The sequence below is a fragment of the Leptopilina boulardi genome, unplaced genomic scaffold (genome assembly GCF_019393585.1).
Source record: "Leptopilina boulardi isolate dan_hultmark-lab unplaced genomic scaffold, ZJU_Lbou_2.1 LbouV2_362, whole genome shotgun sequence".
Lineage (NCBI taxonomy): Eukaryota > Metazoa > Arthropoda > Insecta > Hymenoptera > Figitidae > Leptopilina > Leptopilina boulardi.
Window position 1 is genome coordinate 3,671,141 of NW_026137932.1, and position 17,672 is coordinate 3,688,812.

The 17,672-nt window shown below is 24.7% G+C and overlaps 3 protein-coding genes across 6 annotated transcripts; 2 read left to right on the forward strand and 1 right to left on the reverse strand.

Annotated features, from left to right (window-relative positions):
* Positions 1 to 2: 2 nt before the first annotated feature.
* On the reverse strand, positions 3 to 3,954 carry LOC127286528 (protein Abitram). Its single transcript, XM_051312971.1, has 2 exons — positions 3,766 to 3,954; positions 3 to 990 (listed from the first exon to the last, which is right to left on the reverse strand). Exon 2 carries the CDS (start codon positions 825 to 827, stop codon positions 96 to 98), a length of 732 nt encoding a protein of 243 aa, XP_051168928.1. The 5' UTR covers positions 828 to 990; positions 3,766 to 3,954; the 3' UTR covers positions 3 to 95.
* Positions 3,955 to 5,252: 1,298 nt separating this feature from the next.
* LOC127286535 (39S ribosomal protein L21, mitochondrial) lies at positions 5,253 to 10,322 on the forward strand. Of its 4 annotated transcripts, none has more exons than XR_007843752.1 (6): positions 5,253 to 5,420; positions 7,978 to 8,100; positions 9,033 to 9,353; positions 9,494 to 9,630; positions 9,735 to 10,078; positions 10,173 to 10,322. XR_007843752.1 is itself a non-coding variant. In XM_051312980.1 (5 exons), exons 1-4 carry the CDS (start codon positions 5,321 to 5,323, stop codon positions 9,592 to 9,594), a joined length of 645 nt encoding a protein of 214 aa, XP_051168937.1. In that variant the 5' UTR covers positions 5,253 to 5,320; the 3' UTR covers positions 9,595 to 9,630; positions 9,735 to 10,322. The 4 variants fall into 4 exon arrangements, 2 of the variants coding, with proteins under 2 accessions (XP_051168937.1, XP_051168936.1); XR_007843753.1 differs by having other exon boundaries at positions 9,735 to 9,976; XM_051312980.1 differs by having other exon boundaries at positions 9,735 to 10,322.
* A 715-nt stretch (positions 10,323 to 11,037) lies between these two features.
* Positions 11,038 to 17,034, forward strand: LOC127286537 (solute carrier family 35 member G1). The gene is made up of 3 exons (XM_051312981.1): positions 11,038 to 11,267; positions 13,653 to 14,010; positions 15,689 to 17,034. Exons 2-3 carry the CDS (start codon positions 13,655 to 13,657, stop codon positions 16,380 to 16,382), a joined length of 1,050 nt encoding a protein of 349 aa, XP_051168938.1. The 5' UTR covers positions 11,038 to 11,267; positions 13,653 to 13,654; the 3' UTR covers positions 16,383 to 17,034.
* The last annotated feature ends 638 nt before the right edge of the window (positions 17,035 to 17,672 follow it).

Consider the following 17,672-nt stretch of genomic DNA (forward strand, 5'->3'; position numbering starts at 1 on the left):
AAAATGTTTTCTTTTATTTTTATTGTCAAAATAAAATATATTTTAAAACAAATTATATTCAATACATATTTTAAAGAAAAGCAAAAAAAAAAAAATTAACCTTCGACTTTAATTTCAGAAATTGTTTCCTCCTTTATTTCGTTTAATTTTAATTTTATTCTACGCTCCTCAAGCGCTGCGTTATAATTTTCTTGATTTAATAATTTCTTTTTTAAATCTTCAATAAGACGAATATTTGGCAATACAATTGCAAGATAACCACCTTTATGTGGCGGTTCATGAAGCAATGAAGGATCCTTGGCTAGAGATTCATTTACTTCGACTAATTTTCCAGTCATGCAACATTTAATCACATGTGTCTCGCCATTATCGCAAGTAATTGAACAAATATTCGAATTTTCTTGCAGTGGTTGCGCACCACGTTTTCCCTTTCCCGAAACTTGATTTTTTGTTCTGTCCAATTTTTCACTAACACGAAAATTTACATTCACTATCATTGATGATGGAGTGTGAAAAATTTGATGACTTGGCGCCAATGAAATCATACAAATTCGATTACTGTGAACACGAATGCAAATATCGTCACCGGGTTTTGTAACGTCAATTTTATAGAATGCAGTGAAATAACGATCGGTTACTGATTGCCATTTTGTGGATAAATCAACACCAGGTAACATTCCAAATGTTTCACAATTATCAGGAAAGGGAAATTTCGATTCATCATCGTCTTTTGTTTCATTGTCGGGGATAATATTCTCATCAAGTTCCACATTATTGCTTTTGTTATTAATTAAAAGTTTCATTTTTTTGCTTATTGGTTCTGTCATTATTGACCTTAATTAATAGTAATTAATACAAAATTTTTTTTTATAATTAAAACAAATTATTTCACTTTTTTTCGTCTCAAGACATTTGTAAAAGGAAAAAAAAAATGTTGAGTCTTTTTTCGCTGGATTTTTTTTGTGTTTTCCTCCCGATGTATTGATTATGCTGTAAAATAAATAAATTTATTTTAATATTTGGGAAAAAAAAAAATGTTTCATCACAAAAAAGTAATTTTAGGAATTTTAAGAGGCACGTGAAGAAACATAATTTAGAATTTTAATTTTTAAAGAATTCTATTAATTATTTATTAAGATGCGAATTTTGAATTTTTTTGAATTATCATTCGAGAGAATTTTTTTTTCAAATTTTTTACATTTGCAGGCCTCGGATTATACGACTTTTTCGACTATTTCCAACTTTTTTTTTCAAAAATACGACTTTTTTCGACTTATTTTAATAAAATGCGAATATTTCGACTTTTTTTTTACATTTTTTAAAAAATTTTTAAAAAAATATATATTTATTTTAGTATAAAATGCAGATCTTCTTCATATCTTCTTTATTTCAATTATTTAACAAAAATTCTTCACTAAATTAATTATTTTTAATAATTTTAATGAAATTCATCACAAATTTAATTATTTCAAATTATTTTTCAATAAAATTTTTTATAAAATTTAACAATTGTTTATAATTTAAAAAAATAACAAAAATAAAATTACCAAAAAATTTTAATTCAAAATCATAAATCAATTCAAAATCAAATAATAAAATTCAATTATTTTCAAAAATTTCAATTCAAAATCAACTAAAATTCAATTATTACCCAAAATTTCAATTCAAAATCAAAGAAAAATTCAATTATTTTCAAAATTTTCAATTCCAAATCTTTTAAAATTCAATTATTTTCCAAATTTTCAATTTAAAATCAGATAAAATTTAATTATTACCCAAAATTTCAATTCAAAATCAATTAAAATTCAATAATTATCCAAAATTTCAATTCAAAATTAATTATTATCAAAATTTTCAATAAAAAATCAACTAAAATTTAATTATTATTTAAAATTTCAATAATAATTCAATTATTTTCAAAAATTTGAAGTTAAAAGCTTCTAAAATTTTAAATTTTCCATCGAAAATTTTTTGAAATTTAACAATTTCAATTATTATCACTCTAAGGAAATTAAATTATTTTTAACTGTTTTTATAATATTCTTTGAAAATTCAACTATATGAAACCATTTTTCAAATTATTGTATTTTTGTCCGCAATTTCTAATAAATTTTTTAGTGAAATCATCAAAAATTTTTAATTAAAAATCACTTGAAGTTTAATTAATTTTAAAAAATCTCAATTGTAAATCTTTGAAAATTCAATTACATTTAAAAAATGTTATCTGAAATTATTTGATAAATTATTTTTAGTTCTGTAAAATTTAATTATTGTCTGAAAATTAATAAAATCTTTTAAAATTCAATTATTTCTAAAAATTTCAACTTTAACTATTCCAAAAGTATTATTTACAAAAAAAATTTTATTTAAAAATCTGTAAAATATTTTTGTTAAAATAAAAAAAATCGACTTTCTCGACTTTTTTTTGGAATATAAATCGACTAAAACGACTTTTTTTGTGCCTTTAAGTCGGTCCGAGGCCTGCATTTGCAGAATTTTTACGTAGGATTTAATTAAAATTTGAGATTTTCTTTTTATACGAATTTTTACAAAACAAAATTTTTAGCTACCATATTTTTGTTTTGTAGAATTTTTTATTTTACAGTAATTTTTTTTTTTAATTATTTTTTATGTCCAAAAATTCTAATTTAATAAAAGTACGTGTATTTTCTAAGAAATAATTATTTATTAACCGAATTTTTATTTTTCGAATTAAAATTTAACAAATTTTTTCTTTTTATACGAATTTTTGTGTAACAAAATTTTTAGCTACCGAATTTTTGATTGGCCGAATTTTTAATTTACAGTTTATTTAATTTACATTTTTTTTTTTTATTTTAAAGAATTTTAAATTAATCGAATTTTAATTAAAACAGAATCCACATTCAATTGAATTTTATGTGATTTTTACGAATTTTTTAAGACGCCGAATTTTCATTTGTCCGAAATTATTACAAATGGCCAAAGAAACAATCGATAGAAAAATTTTCGGAAGTAATTTTTTGAAAATTGACCAATTAGAAATTATCAAAAAAATTGTGATTGGTCAATTTTTAAAAATTGCGCCAAAAACTTTCTTTCGATTCTTTCTTCGGTTATTTATAATTTCGAAAAAATGAAAATTCGGCGTCTTCAAAAATTTTAGCAATTAAAAATTTCGACAATTGAAAATTCGATGAATTGGAATTTCTGTCATTTAAAAATTCGATTTAATGTGGATTATGTTAAAATTAAAATTCGATTAAATTCAAATTCTTTAAAAATAAAAAGTCATGTAAATTAAATAATTTTAAAATAAAAATTCGTCCAATCAAAAATTCGGTAGCTAAAAATTTTGTTAAATAAAAATTCGTATAAAAAGAAAAAAAACTGTTAAATTTTAATTCGAAAATAAAAAAAAAATATTCGTCTAAAAAATAATTATTTCTAATAAAATACAATAAAAAGTATAATCAATGATTTTTATAAAATTAATAAATAAATTGACAAATTTTGAAAGAAAAAATTTATTTTTTAAATAAATTTTACCATTTAGAAATGTATGTTTACATTTATAGGTTATATATAACCTATAAAAAAATTTGTTTTATAAACATTCGTAAATTTATAAGAAAAGAATTTGTTTTTAAATATTTTTCTCTAATTTTTGAAATGAAATTGAACAAACGATGGTAATCTTAAAATAATAAACATATTCTTTAACAAAAAAAAAAATAAATAAATAAATAAAAGAGCAATAAGTAAACAGAATTAATGTAATCTTACCTCTTTGTAACACTTTGTTAATTTATTAAATTAAAAATTACAAGGATACTGGGAGATAATTTAATTATTAAATTAACCAGTTTATTATTATTTATATAAGTATACAAAACTTTGTGTAAAATTAATAATACAAAATTTAAAAATATTTTATTGACAATTATATGGGCAGGGTTGAGAAGTTCCATAAAGAAAATTTCCATTTTGACTTTTTCATAAATTGGGATCTGAAATACTGCGATACGCCATCTGGTGACGACCTCGTTGTGTCAGCCATTTTTCGTTTCATCCTTTTTAAAATATATGTAGAAGAAAGAGATAAAAAATCAAGATGGCTGACGCAACGAGGTCAGTTTCCCCATAATTCCCTATTGGGATCTGAAATACTGCGATACGCCATCTGGTGAGAGCCTTGTTGTGGTGGCCATGTTTTCATTACGTGTTTCTCTAACATATACAAAAGAAAGAGATAAAAAACCAAGATGGTTGTCACAAGAAGGCTCAGGGGTGGGTCAGTTTCGCGTGATTTCTGATCCCAATGATTTCAGATCCCAATACATACACAAACTTGATTGGGAACGGTGGTCTAGTAACAATCTAGTAACTTTGACCCATTCTCTCCCTCCATTTTGTTTTTTCTACTCTTTCTAACCTATTAATTGAAGAGAGACAAAGAAAGAAAATGGAGGGAGAGAATGGGTCCCCACCAGATGGCGTATTGCAGTTTAAGGTGCTTATATACCTCAAATTTCGATCAGATGAACATTATTTCTGGACCGTGAAAATGCGTGAAAAGTCATTTTCACGGCGGGTATTTTTGAATTGTTTTAAACAAAAAATGTTTTTTTAAGAAATATAATATTAAATAATTGTTTTAATATGTAAGAACACTTTAAAATAGTGATAGAGAGATGATTTGATTACAAAATTTAGCAAATTTTGCTTTAAAACGTTTTCTGCTACAAGAAAGTGTAAAATGACGATGTTTGTGAAATGGTTTGTACAGTGTACATGTGTACATGTTTCTTTCAGTTATTCGAAACAATTAGTTGAATTTAAATTTATTTGATAAACATTTCAACTTACCGATTTATTTTCAGCACTCATTATTTATTACAAGTTAAAAAGAACCGACATAACATAAACAAAACTCTGAGAGACACTAACAAGGAAGAAGCACTGTACAAACCATTTCACAAACATCGTCATTTTACACTTTCTTGTAGCAGAAAACGTTTTAAAGCAAAATTTGCTACATTTTTTAATCAAATCATCTCTCTATCACTATTTTAAAGTGTTCTTACATATTAAAACAATTATTTAATATTATATTTCTTAAAAAAACATTTTTTGTTTAAAACAATTCAAAAATACCCGCCGTGAAAATGACTTTTCACGCATTTTCACGGTCCAGAAATAATGTTCATCTGATCGAAATTTGAGGTATATAAGCACCTTAACCATTGTGATTTTACCATTAAAATTGTGATTAGCAGTTTGCCATCTCTGCTTAATAGTGAGCAACTTCAGAGTAGTTGTATACATTAGAAATATAAACATGGCATCGTTTATTGGTTTTTCTCGACTTTTATCATTTGGAATAAATAATTGTGTAAAAAAGTTTAACAGTAATTTACTTTCCACACAAAACTCGTCAGGTTTGAATAAATTTTTTTCTCTAATTTAATTGTTTTTTTTTCAATTTATACGATTTATACCGCCTTTTATAACCTCACTTTTTATTATTTGTTACAATTTTAAAATTTAATATTATTTTATTAATAATATATTATATAATTGTTTAACTTTTTATTATGTTACATTTAAAATTTAGATTTTAAATTTACTGAAAAAAAAAATTATTATAAAAACGTATTTTTTTAAAAATAAATTTACAAGATTTATTTCATTTTTTGTTTATCAAAAATTATTTACAATTTTTTGTCAATTTTATTCAGAGATTGTTTTTTTTTATAAAATTTTGTTAAATCTATTGTTTCTTTCGTTGATTTAAATTGTAAAAAAAAAATTTACATCTTAATTTTGTAAAAAATTTTCTATTTTTAAAAAATTAAATTTATTCTTAACTTCTTGCAATGATTTTTTGCCCGTTCAAAAAAATTCATATTCAGTGTATTTTAATTATTATTATTATTATTATTATTATTTTAATAATTTATAAAAAAAATTGAAAATTAAAACAAAATAATTATTTTTCGAAAATTTTTTTTTTGTAAAACTAAAAAAAAAAACAAAATTTTTGATCAGTACAATTAGTTTTACAATTTTTCCATTAATTTTGTTCCGTTTTACTTTTTTAAAAAATTTTATTTTTTAATATTCACATTATTATTATTTTTTAATTATTTATTTTAAAATAAAGGTGATTTTTAATTTAAAAAAAAAAATTACTACTTTAAATTAAAAGAAAAAATTCTTTATTACCTATATTAAATTTTTTAAATACTGACCGACTTAAAAATTTATTCTTTTTTTTCAAATTTTAACATAAACAGTGAAATCTTTTTTATTTTTTCGGAAATAATATTTTTTTTTTTTTTTTAAAGAGCAAAAACAAAAATTTTGTGATTTAGAAAAAAAATGTTTCCTTTTTTTAAAACATTCGAAAAAATTTTTGGAAGTTAGAAAATTATTTTTGTTGTTTTAATAAATAATTATTGCCCGCGAATTTGAAAACTTGATAAAAATAACAAACATTAAAATAAAACTAAAATAATTAACCAAAATTACAAAAATATAATGAAAAATTTGTTGAATTTGTCTATAAATTAATTATTTTATTACAATATTGTTTACTAGTTAATTAAGAAAATTTAAAAAGAACTCTATAAAAATAACAAAATTAGGGACGCATAATTATGTTTTTAAAATCATTAGTTAGAATTTTAATTTTATGGAATTACATTTGTCATAATTATTTTTGAGCTGAATTTTTATTTTTTCGAATTAGTATTTTGCAGAATTTTTATCAAAACGAATTTCTATATAACACGAATTTTTATATAACCGAAAATTCACTTCACAGAATTTTTATTTATTCGAATTTTTATTTGTCAGAATTTTTATTTGCTTGAATTTTCATTTAACATAATAGACATTTTAAAGAATTTTTATTGGGTAGAATTTTCATTTTATTCTTTCAGATGAATTTTCATTAATTGTTCGAATTATTATTTGATATAATTTCCACACTGAAAAAAAATTTATTTGATTCAAATACCGGTGTATTTGGTTATTATCAAATAAATATTTACTTGAATCAAATATTTCAGTATTTGTAGCAAATACCATTTATTTGATTCAAATAAGAAATATTTGATTCAAGTAAATATTTATTTGATAATAACCAAATACACCGGTATTTGAATCAAATAAATTTTTTTTTCAGTGCATATAACCGATTTTTCACACTAAAGAATTTTTAATTTAACCGAAAAATCATTTAACATAATTTCTAATTGATAGAATTTTCATTTGTCCGAAATTCTAAATGACCGAAGCAATAATCGATTTTGGCGCGATTTTTAAAATCAACCAATCAAAAATTATCCATAAAATTGTGATTGGTTGATTTTAAAAATCGCGCCAAAATCGATTGTTGCTTCGGTCATTTACAATTTCGGACAAATGAAAATTCTATTAATTAGAAATTCTGTCAAATGATTTTTCGGTTAAATTAAAAATTCTGTAGTATGAAAAATCGGTCATATAGAAATTATATCAAATAATAATTCGAACAAATGTAAAATTCATCTGAAAGAATAAAATGAAAATTCTATTCAATGAAATTCCATCAAATAAAAATTCTTTAAATTGCCTATTATATTAAATGAAAATTCGAGCAAATAAAAATTCTGACAATTAAAAATTCGAACAAATAAAAATTCTGTTAAATAAATTTTCGGTTATATAAAAATTCGTGTTATATAGAAAATCGTTTTGATAAAAATTCTGCAAAATAGTAATTCGAAAAAATAAAAATTCGACTCAAAAATAATTATGACAAATGAAATTCCATGAAATTAAAATTCTAACTAATAATTTTTAGAACATAAGCATGCGTCGCCAAAAATTAACTAATTTTTTAATTTAAAAAAAAATGCATTAAGATATATTAATTATATAATAAATATATATATATATGCAATAATTACTTCGCTAGTTTAAATAAATAAAATAATTATCTAATAACAGTTCACAGATTAGGAAATACAGAAATTGTTAGATTAAAACATTATTTACCATGGTTTGTGGATCGTGTAGAATATAAACCAGTGGTACCCAATCTAACAAGTGAAGACGAACAACTTGCAGATGGTAATTAATAAAATACAAATAAAATTATTCCAAGTTTTTAAACAAAAGTTTCCTTAAAAAATAATTTCAATTTAAATTCAGAATTTTTCTTTAATTTAATTTTTGACTTATTTGAATATTCACTCACTAGTATTTTGATTTAATCGAAATCACATTTAATAGAATTTTCATTTAATAAAAATTTTTAAATAATTAAAAATTTGATTAGATAAAATTTTTATTGAACAGAATTTTTAGTTTATAGAATTTTTCTGTATTAAATATTGTTTATTTAGAAAAATTCTAATTAACTAGGTTTTAATTTAATAGAATTTTACCGAATTTTCATTTGTCTCAAGTTTTATTCACATGAATTATTATTATTATTATTATTATTTGATAGAATTCTGAAAACGCCGAATTTTCACATTTGACCGAAATTAAAAATGATCGAACAAACAAAAATTGAAAGGAAAGATTTTTAAAATTGATCAATCAGAAATCCAAAAATTGTGATTAATTAATTTTAAAATTCATGCAGAAATTTTTTTTTTCGATTGTTTGTTCGATCATTTTTAATTTCGGCCAATTGTGAAAATTCGGCGTTTTAAAAATTCTATGAAATAACAATTTTTTAGGCAAATAAAAATTCAGACAAATTAATATTCGATGAATTTGAAAATCAGGTATTTAAAAATTCGTTTAAATTAGAATTGTTTTAAATATATTTTTTTTAAAATAATAAATTTTGTTAATTCGAAAAAATAAAAATTCAGCTAAAAGAAAATTCTATTAAAATTATTTGAAATTAATTTTGTCTGATATCTATATACTCTCCGTTTAAGGGTTTATTCATTTACCTGATTGAAAAATAAAAATATTTATCTTAATGAAATAATGTTTATCGCAGAAAATGATTGTTCATTTATTTTGTTGTTATTGTTTAAAAATAGATGTAATAGCTGAAATTAACAAACAAGTTGCAACTGAGAAAGCAGGTCGACTTTTTGCAGTGGTTCACGTTTGTGGAAAACAATTTAAAGTAACAACAAATGATATTATTGTTATACAAGGTTATTGGCCACCAAGTGCGGGAGATGAATTGAGACTTGAAAAAGTTTTACTTGTTGGTAGTAGTGATTTTACTCTCATTGGACGACCAATTCTTAATAATGAATTGGTGAATGTTGAGGCGACAGTTATTGAAAAAACATTTTCATCAACAAAAACAATATTTAAATTTAAACCAAGGAAACAGTATCGTAGAATTAATTGTAAGTTTAATAACAAAAGGGACGGTAAAAATTGATTAAAAATATAATCAAAGCAACAAAGTTTTTTAGTTATTAAAAAGATTAAACTATAAGAATTGTATTTTAATTAAAACTAAACTGATTTTTTTTTTACATTTCAGTTACAAGAGAACAACAAACAATGTTGAGGATAAAGTCGATAAATGTCATTGGAAAAGTGGGAGAGAAAAAGGAAGTCGAGGGTCTTGAAAAAGTCTTTTAGTTATTAAATATCCTGTATAGAAATCCAATTTATAATGTAATGTTTATATAAAGAATGCTTGTTAAAAAATCATTTTTCAATTTGCATTTATTTTAAAAATAATTATTAATTCATTGATAATAATAATTTTTGTATTCAAGGTCTTTCCGACTTACAACACTAATTGTAAAAAATAGTGGAAAAATTCGTGGAGAAGTTTTATAAATTTGAATGAAATTTCGTTGTGATTTGAAGGAAAAAAAGTGAAATCGAATTTTTTTTTTTTTGCATAAATAGTCAGCTTATGTATTCAAAAGTATGTTGAAAAAGTTTTTACAGCGAAATTCGGTGTCCTTTCAGTGCTACAGGCAATGAATGAAGCTTGCTCCAAGTAGCGAAGCAGGTTAGTAATGGCTTCGCTGAGGAAGTCCCTTTTTGAATTTATGATTTGACTTATGAAGAAGATAAAGGACTAATGTATGGTGCAGGAATAGTAGATTAAAGTGTAAGCACTTTAAATGGTTTTTTTCTTATCATTATTTTCAAATTTTCGATACTTTTTTCAAACGCTTTCTCCAAACAGGATTTTTTGCTTTTAGATCAAATTTGTGGACTCCACCTTGCACAGCAATCATAAACTCAGACGGCACAGCTCCAGGTTTAATGGCTGCTAACTTGGAATGTTTTTAATAAAAATGCTTAAAAATAAATTGTGAGACACAGATAAATATATGTGCAACATAATGTCATTATTGCATTTCATTTAAAAAATTTTATCCCTTTTGAAAAAAATTCCGAAAAACCGCTAAAAAATAGCGTCGTAATGTGATTTCCCCTTTTAATTGAGAGTCAAGAACGCTAGAAACAAAAGATAGAATAGAATTCTGGTTTTTAGGATGTAATGTGGACTGTAATAAAAAACTGAAACAGTATTTAAATTTAATAAATTACTTTTTTTTACAAAGAATAACAATTTCGAAACACGTTTTCGCTCAAAGCTCTACGCTTACAGACTAACTGTAATAAGGTCTTTCAAAGTCGAGAATTTGGAAAATAAAGAAAACATAAATTAAAGTAAGAAAAGAAATTCTTATCAATCGCAAAGAAAAAGAAAATATAAAGAGAATTAAATTTAGAATTAACAGAAATTATCATCTGATTTAAACAAATCTTGAACATCATTGATTGTTCTCGTTATCGTAACCTTTTAACTAAAAAATTTTGTTGAAAAATGGTCAAAAATAATATTTATTTAAAAAAAATTTTTAACGGTAATTGTCGTTATTTCAAATTTCGCGCCAAAACTATTATGAAACTTGCGCAATAAATTAAATACTACAATTTATTATAAAATAAGTCTCTTTTATATTTATTATTTATTTTATCATATATTCTTTTTAAGGAAAAAAAATTCACTTTTTTCTATATTCGTTTTGTTTTTATTTTCAATTATATATGTATACAATCATTACATTGTATTTTAAAAATGGCGTTGATGAGAAACAACACCTGATAAAATTCAGCCTTGTTACACTATTTTTTTTCGCCTATAAAGATAATTATTCTAGTCAAGTGTCGTAAAAATGAAGAGAAAAAATTTACCTCTCCCCTCTTTTATTGTTAAAAGAAATCAGTCATAGGTGCTTTGAATGTACATATAGAAGAGAACGTTTTATTGAAATAACTAATCCTCAGTAAGTATTGACTTTTGCTTTCATTCTAGATATCGTCTGCTATTCCATTGTTTTTCTTGTTTTCTTTTAAAACATTTCTTATCAAGTTATCATCATAAATACAAATTGTTCATCGTCTTATCATTTATCCGGTTTGTGAATTATATTATATTTACATTTTTCAAACTAAATTTATTGTTTTTCTTTCTTTTTATTATATAATTTCAAGGTTATATTGATTTTAGGTTTTTAGATTTTTCATTTTTTTTTTTGAAAAAATTACTGTAACTATTTTAATTAATTTTTTTTCGACTTATTGTAAAATAATATTTTATGGACATTCATAAAATATGTGGACGCATGATTATATTCTAAAAATCATTAGTTAGAATTTCATTTGTCATTATTGAGCCGAATTTTTATTTCTTCGAATTAGTATTTTGCAGAATTTTTATCAAAACGATTTTCTATATAACACGAATTTTTATATAAACGAAAATTTACTTAACAGAATTTTTATTTGTTCGAATTTTTATTTGTCAGAATTTTTATTTGCTCGAATTTTCATTTAACATAATAGGCATTTTAAAGAATTTTTATTTGGTGGAATTTCATTGCATAGAATTTTCATTTTATTCTTTCAGATTAATTTTCATTAATTGTTCGAATTATTATTTGATATAATTTTCATATAACCGATTTTTCACACTAAAGAATTTTTAATTTAACCGAAAAAGCATTTAACAGAATTTCTAATTGATAGAGAATTTTCATTTGTCCGAAATTGCAATTGTCCGAACAATCGATTTTGGAGCGATTTTTAAAATCAACCAATCAAAAATTATCCATAAAATTGTGATAAGTTGATTTTAAAATTCGCGCCAAAATCGATTGTTGCTTCGGTCATTTACAATTTCGGACAAATGAAAATTCTATCAATTAAAAATTCTGTTAACCCTTTGCGGTATGGTGGGACGCTGAGCTTCCCACCTTTTTTTTCGTTTTTTAATTATTTTAGTAAAAAATGACCAATAAATGTCGAAATTTTTTATGTTTCCAGGCATAATAGCATACAAATAAATAAAAAAAAAATTATTTTAGTTGAAAATTAATAAAAACAAACTTGTTTAACTTTCACAAAACAACAAAATTACTACTTTTTAAAATAAAAATGCAATTTCTGTTAATCTATATTGAAAATTAAATTATAAATTTTTTTTACAATCAGAAACGTCTAAAATTAATTTTAGAATTTTTTGTACATATTCTGCATTTCATTTTTTTAAACAAATTGATTTTTCTTTTTAAAAATTATAAATAAATTAATATTTGACCCACAAATTTTTAAAAATTCACTTAAAACATGTTATTTTTGGGTTTTTGGGGTCGCTGATAACGAATTCGGTGTCAGATTTTAAAAATTGAAAATGGCGGATTCAATATGACGAACGAATTTTTGAAAATCAAATGCAATTCGGTTAAAACTTCTTACTCGGAGGTTTTCGGGGTCACTGATTACGAATCCGTTGTCCGTTTTTTAAAATTCAAAATGGCGGACGACTTTTAGAAAATCAAATGCAATTCACTTGAAACTTGTTACTCGGGGGTTTTCAGCGTCGCTGATTATGAATCTGAGGTCAGTTTTTCTAAATTCAAAATGGCGGATCCAAAATAGCGGACGAATTTTTAAATTTTGAAGAAGTAACATCAGATTTGTAACCAGCAATCCCAAAACCCCCGAGTAACGATTTTCAAGCGATACGGAACGATTTTTAAAAAATTCTTCCTCCATATTGCATCCGCCATTTTGAATTTTTTAAATGTTACACCGAATTCGTAATCAGCGACATTAAAAATGTATAAATGATGTATGACTAAAGGATGGTATTGTGATTGTTAATTCGTACCTTAAAGAGTTAAATGATTTTTCGTTTAAGTAAAAATTCTGTTGTATGAAAAATCGGTTATATTGGAAATTATTTCAAATAATAATTCGAACAAATGTAAAATTCATCTGAAAGAATAAAATAAAAATTCTTTAAAATGCCTATTATGTTAAATGAAAATTTGAGCAAATACAAATTTCTGATAAATAAAAATTTGAACAAATAAAACTTCTGTGATGTTAATTTTCAGTTATATAAAAATTCGTGTAATATAGAAAATCGTTTTGATGAAAATTTTGCGAAATACTAATTCGAAAAAAATAAAAATTCGGCTCAAAAATAATTATGACAAATGAAATTTCATAAAATGACGATTTTATCTAACGATTTTTAGAACACTACCTTTAAATTTAAAATTTCTTTAAGACATTTAATGTCTGACGCAAAAGATGTTATATTTTTTCATTATTGCAATTATGACAATTAACATTGAAAATATTTGATCTCTTTTTTTTTACAGAGATGCCGGAACATGTGGAATTGGAGCATTTAGTCGACGGCGATATTGAACGTCGTAATAATTTAAATACATTTCGAAAACAACTTTATCCCAAATGTAAAACTTGTCCTTATTTGGGATTGGTTTTGGCGACAATATCGTCTCTTTTTTTTTCTCTTTGCAGTGTAATAGTAAAGGGTCTAGTTGATATAAATCCAATGGAACTCGCTGCCTTTAGATTTGTTGGCGTTTTATTGCCAACGATTCCAATTTTAATCTACAAAGGTGAACATCCATTTCCTAGGGGGAGAAGATTTATGTTAATTTTACGAAGTTTTGTTGGAACAACAGGACTTATGCTCAGCTTTTATGCTTTTCGGTAAGAATAATTTTTGCATTTACAACTATTGATTAATTTTATAACAATGTATATATATATATATATATATATATATATATATATATATATATATATATATATATATATATATCTATCTACCTATATTACAAAAAGATATCGCCGCCGCCGCCGCCGCTGTTCCAAGACTCTGAATATAGCCGCAAGTAAAGAGAAGGGGGGTAGAAGGGAGGGGAGGGGACTTGCGGCTATATTCAGAGTCTTAAAACGATATTAACCTCTAAATTTAGGGTGGGGGGAGGAGAAAAGGAGGGGAAGAGAGGAGGGGGATGGGGGTTGGGGCGCGAAGCCGCTGCCGCTGCCGCCGCTGTTCTAAGACTCTGAATATAGCGGCAAGTCAAGAGAAGGGGGGTAGAAGAAAAGGGAGGGGGGACTTACTTATTACTTACTTACTTACTTACATATTCAGAGTCTTGAAACGATCTTAACCTTTACATTTAGGGTGGGGAGAGGGGAAAAGGAGGGGAAGAGAGAAGGGGGGATGGGGGTTGGCGCGCGAAGCGCGCAGGGGGCATAGCCCCCTAGTATATATATATATATATATATATTGTTATAAAATTAATCAAATAGTGGAAAACTATTTTTCCGTGATTTAGAAAGATTCAGAGAATTTTCAGAAATATTGTAAATCGCTTCTAAATTAAATTATCAAATTAAATTAAATTCTAAATTAAATAATTGCCAAAGAATCACGAAAACTTCGGTTTACCCTTACTTTTTTTTTCTTCTATCAAACGTTTCATGTAAGCTTCATAGTCGTCTCCTATTTACCCTAAAATATTTTTTAAGATCACTGTGAGTGACTATACACCGCAATGAGAAGAGAAACATTGTCATGCAAAAGTGAGAAACTTTTCTCCTCGATGAGTGAGTGAAATCAAGGTTGCCAACCTAGAAGACGTGTTGGTAAGGTAGGTATTGAATTTTTTCTTAAGAAACTATTCAATACCTACCTTACCAACACGTCTTCTAGGTTGGCAACCTTGATTTCACTCACTCATCGATGAGAAAAGTTTCTCACTTTCGCATGACAATGTTTCTCTTCTCACTGCGGTGTATAGTCACTCTATGAAGTCTGTTTATGTTTAAAATTTATTATTAATTTTCTATTAATTTTTCTGGTGCCTGCGATTTTATTAAATAAATAAAGTATAATTAAATTTGTAATGTTTAAAGTTTTATATAATTAAAGAACCCCGCACCAAAAAAGCATGGAAAAAAAAGTTCTCGGCTAAATTTTTTTAAACTCTGCACATTTGTAGCTTATGACCTCCTGAACAAAAAATGTTAATGCCAAAAACCAAAAAAAATGGACAGTTTTTTTTTAGTAATATGCTATGTCTATGTTTCTTTTGCACTATTTACTGTTTACGTTTTGCCAAGCTTTGTTCGATTTCCGTAATTTTTAGTTTTTTAATCGCATATTACTAAAAAAAACTGTCAATTTTTTTTGGTTTTTGGCATTATTTTTTGTTTAGGAGGACATAAGCTACAAATGTGCAGAGTTTAAAAAAATTTAGCCAGGAACTTTTTTTCCATGCTTTTGATGCGGAGTTCTTTTCTATATGATTTTTTTAGTAGAGTTTTCATTATTACAATAATAATTTATAATTTTTCATAAATTAAATTAATTTTACAGACACATGCCCTTGGCTGACGCTTCGGTGGTCGTCTTTTCAGTACCTGTATTTGTGGCGATATTTGCAAGAATATTTTTAAAAGAGCCATGCGGACTATTCAATGTTATCACTGTTTGTTTAACATTGATTGGTGTTGTTCTCATTACAAGGCCACCGTTAATTTTCGGTCATACGGTAAAATCACTTTCCGACTCGCAAAATGAAACAGACGTCGCTGATGTTTGGGGTGCAATTGCCGCTTTTTCAGCAACAATATTTGGCGCCAATGCTTATGTTCTTCTTCGTGCTTTAAAGGGTCTTCATTTTTCAGTAATTATGACAAATTTTGGTTCATTTGCACTTATTCAAACAATCATGTATTCATGGGCAATTGGCGCTCTTTGTTTACCACGTTGTGGAACCGATAGACTTCTTGTTGTTGCATTAGCATTTTTTAGTTTTGGTGGACAAATTCTTCTTACATTATCCCTTCAAATGGAACAGGCAGGACCTGTTGCCATTGCAAGATCAGCGGATATTGTTTTTGCCTTTTTATGGCAAGTGTTATTCTTCAACGAAATACCAAATAAGTATTCAATAGGAGGCGCTATTCTAGTCACAAGCTCAGTTCTTCTCACGGGTTTGAGAAAATGGGCAATTTCTCTGCCTGAAAATTCAACATTAAAAAAATCCCTTGGAATATTAGCGATGTAGAAAAAAGGAAACATTCATGAGCTCAAATCTTTAGATATAATTAAAAAAATGAAAATGAGGCTCTCCAAATATTTGGAAAATATTTATTAATTATTAAAAAAAAATTATTATAGCTGTCAGTGCGATGTGTCTGGAACAAATGTTTTTAAATCAATTTTTTTTTTTTTATTCGAATTTTTTCTTCCTTAAGAAGTGGTAATTCTCCAAATTTATTGAAAATTGCATATAAAATAAGTTTTGTAGAAAACATTTTTAAAAGAGAGTTTTAGATTTACTTTGTAATACTAGAAAAAAAATTGCAATTCTCCTAATGCTAAACTTGATACCATTTACGTAAATATCATACAAAATCTTTGGGTCTTCTATTCAGAAATCACTTTTTAAAGTGATAGGAAACATTAAAGCTATATATCATATAAAAACAGACAATTTTAAATATTATTTGATACTCTAAATATTTAGTCAATGGATAATCATTTTTATAGGTATGTTTAAAAAAATGCACAAATTGAGAAGAAAGTACATAATGTTTAAAAAGTTCTTACTATTTAAATTTTTTAAAAATTCAAAATGGCGAATCCAATATGGCGGCCGTTTTTAAAAATCATTCAAAATACTTTGAAACTTGTTACACGTGGGTTTTTGGGGTCACTGATTACGAAACAAATGTCAGTTTTTCAAAATTAAAAATGGCGATCAAAACAAATTATTTTAGAATTTTTTTTTTTAATTTTTAACTACATTTATTGACGAGTCATTGTCAGTCATTAATAATATTTTTTTTAATATAACATTTGATAGTTTTTTTAAATTATCGTTTTACGATAATTTTTCTAATTTTCAAATAACTTGTATACAGTTGAATTTATAGTTTTTTTTTTTTAATAAACTAGTTTGGCTTCCACAGTATGTAAAAGAAAAGCTCTTCCTTTTTTATCAAAATATTCCAACATTGTCCACTTACATTCTTTTTTTTTGTATAAAAGACGTGAATTTTAAAATATAGAAAATAATATGCCTAAGTAAAAATGTGAATATCACAGTGAATGATTTTTTATATAAGTTTTTAATAGTTCCTATTTGTATTGTTCTACAGCGTAATTTCTATATCTACATCAATTATAATGAGAAAATTAAAAACACTTTTTTTAAAAAGAAAGAGCCATCTTTCTTAAAGAAATTGTTCCGATTTATATTCTTAAAAAAGAAAAAAGTATTGAAATTTTCTTTTTTGAAATAATAATTTTTTTTTTGAATATTTAAAATCTATTTAGTAAATTAATTGAATTT

Coding starts and splice junctions, on each gene's coding strand:
- LOC127286528 (XM_051312971.1), bottom strand. CDS start 827: ATGACAGAACCAATAAGCAAAAAAATGAAACTTTTAATTAATAACAAA.
- LOC127286535 (XM_051312980.1), top strand. CDS start 5,321: ATGGCATCGTTTATTGGTTTTTCTCGACTTTTATCATTTGGAATAAAT. Junction 8,101..9,032: donor AGACGAACAACTTGCAGATG/GTAATTAATAAA, acceptor GTTTAAAAATAG/ATGTAATAGCTGAAATTAAC. Junction 9,354..9,493: donor ACAGTATCGTAGAATTAATT/GTAAGTTTAATA, acceptor TTTACATTTCAG/TTACAAGAGAACAACAAACA.
- LOC127286537 (XM_051312981.1), top strand. CDS start 13,655: ATGCCGGAACATGTGGAATTGGAGCATTTAGTCGACGGCGATATTGAA. Junction 14,011..15,688: donor CTCAGCTTTTATGCTTTTCG/GTAAGAATAATT, acceptor TTAATTTTACAG/ACACATGCCCTTGGCTGACG.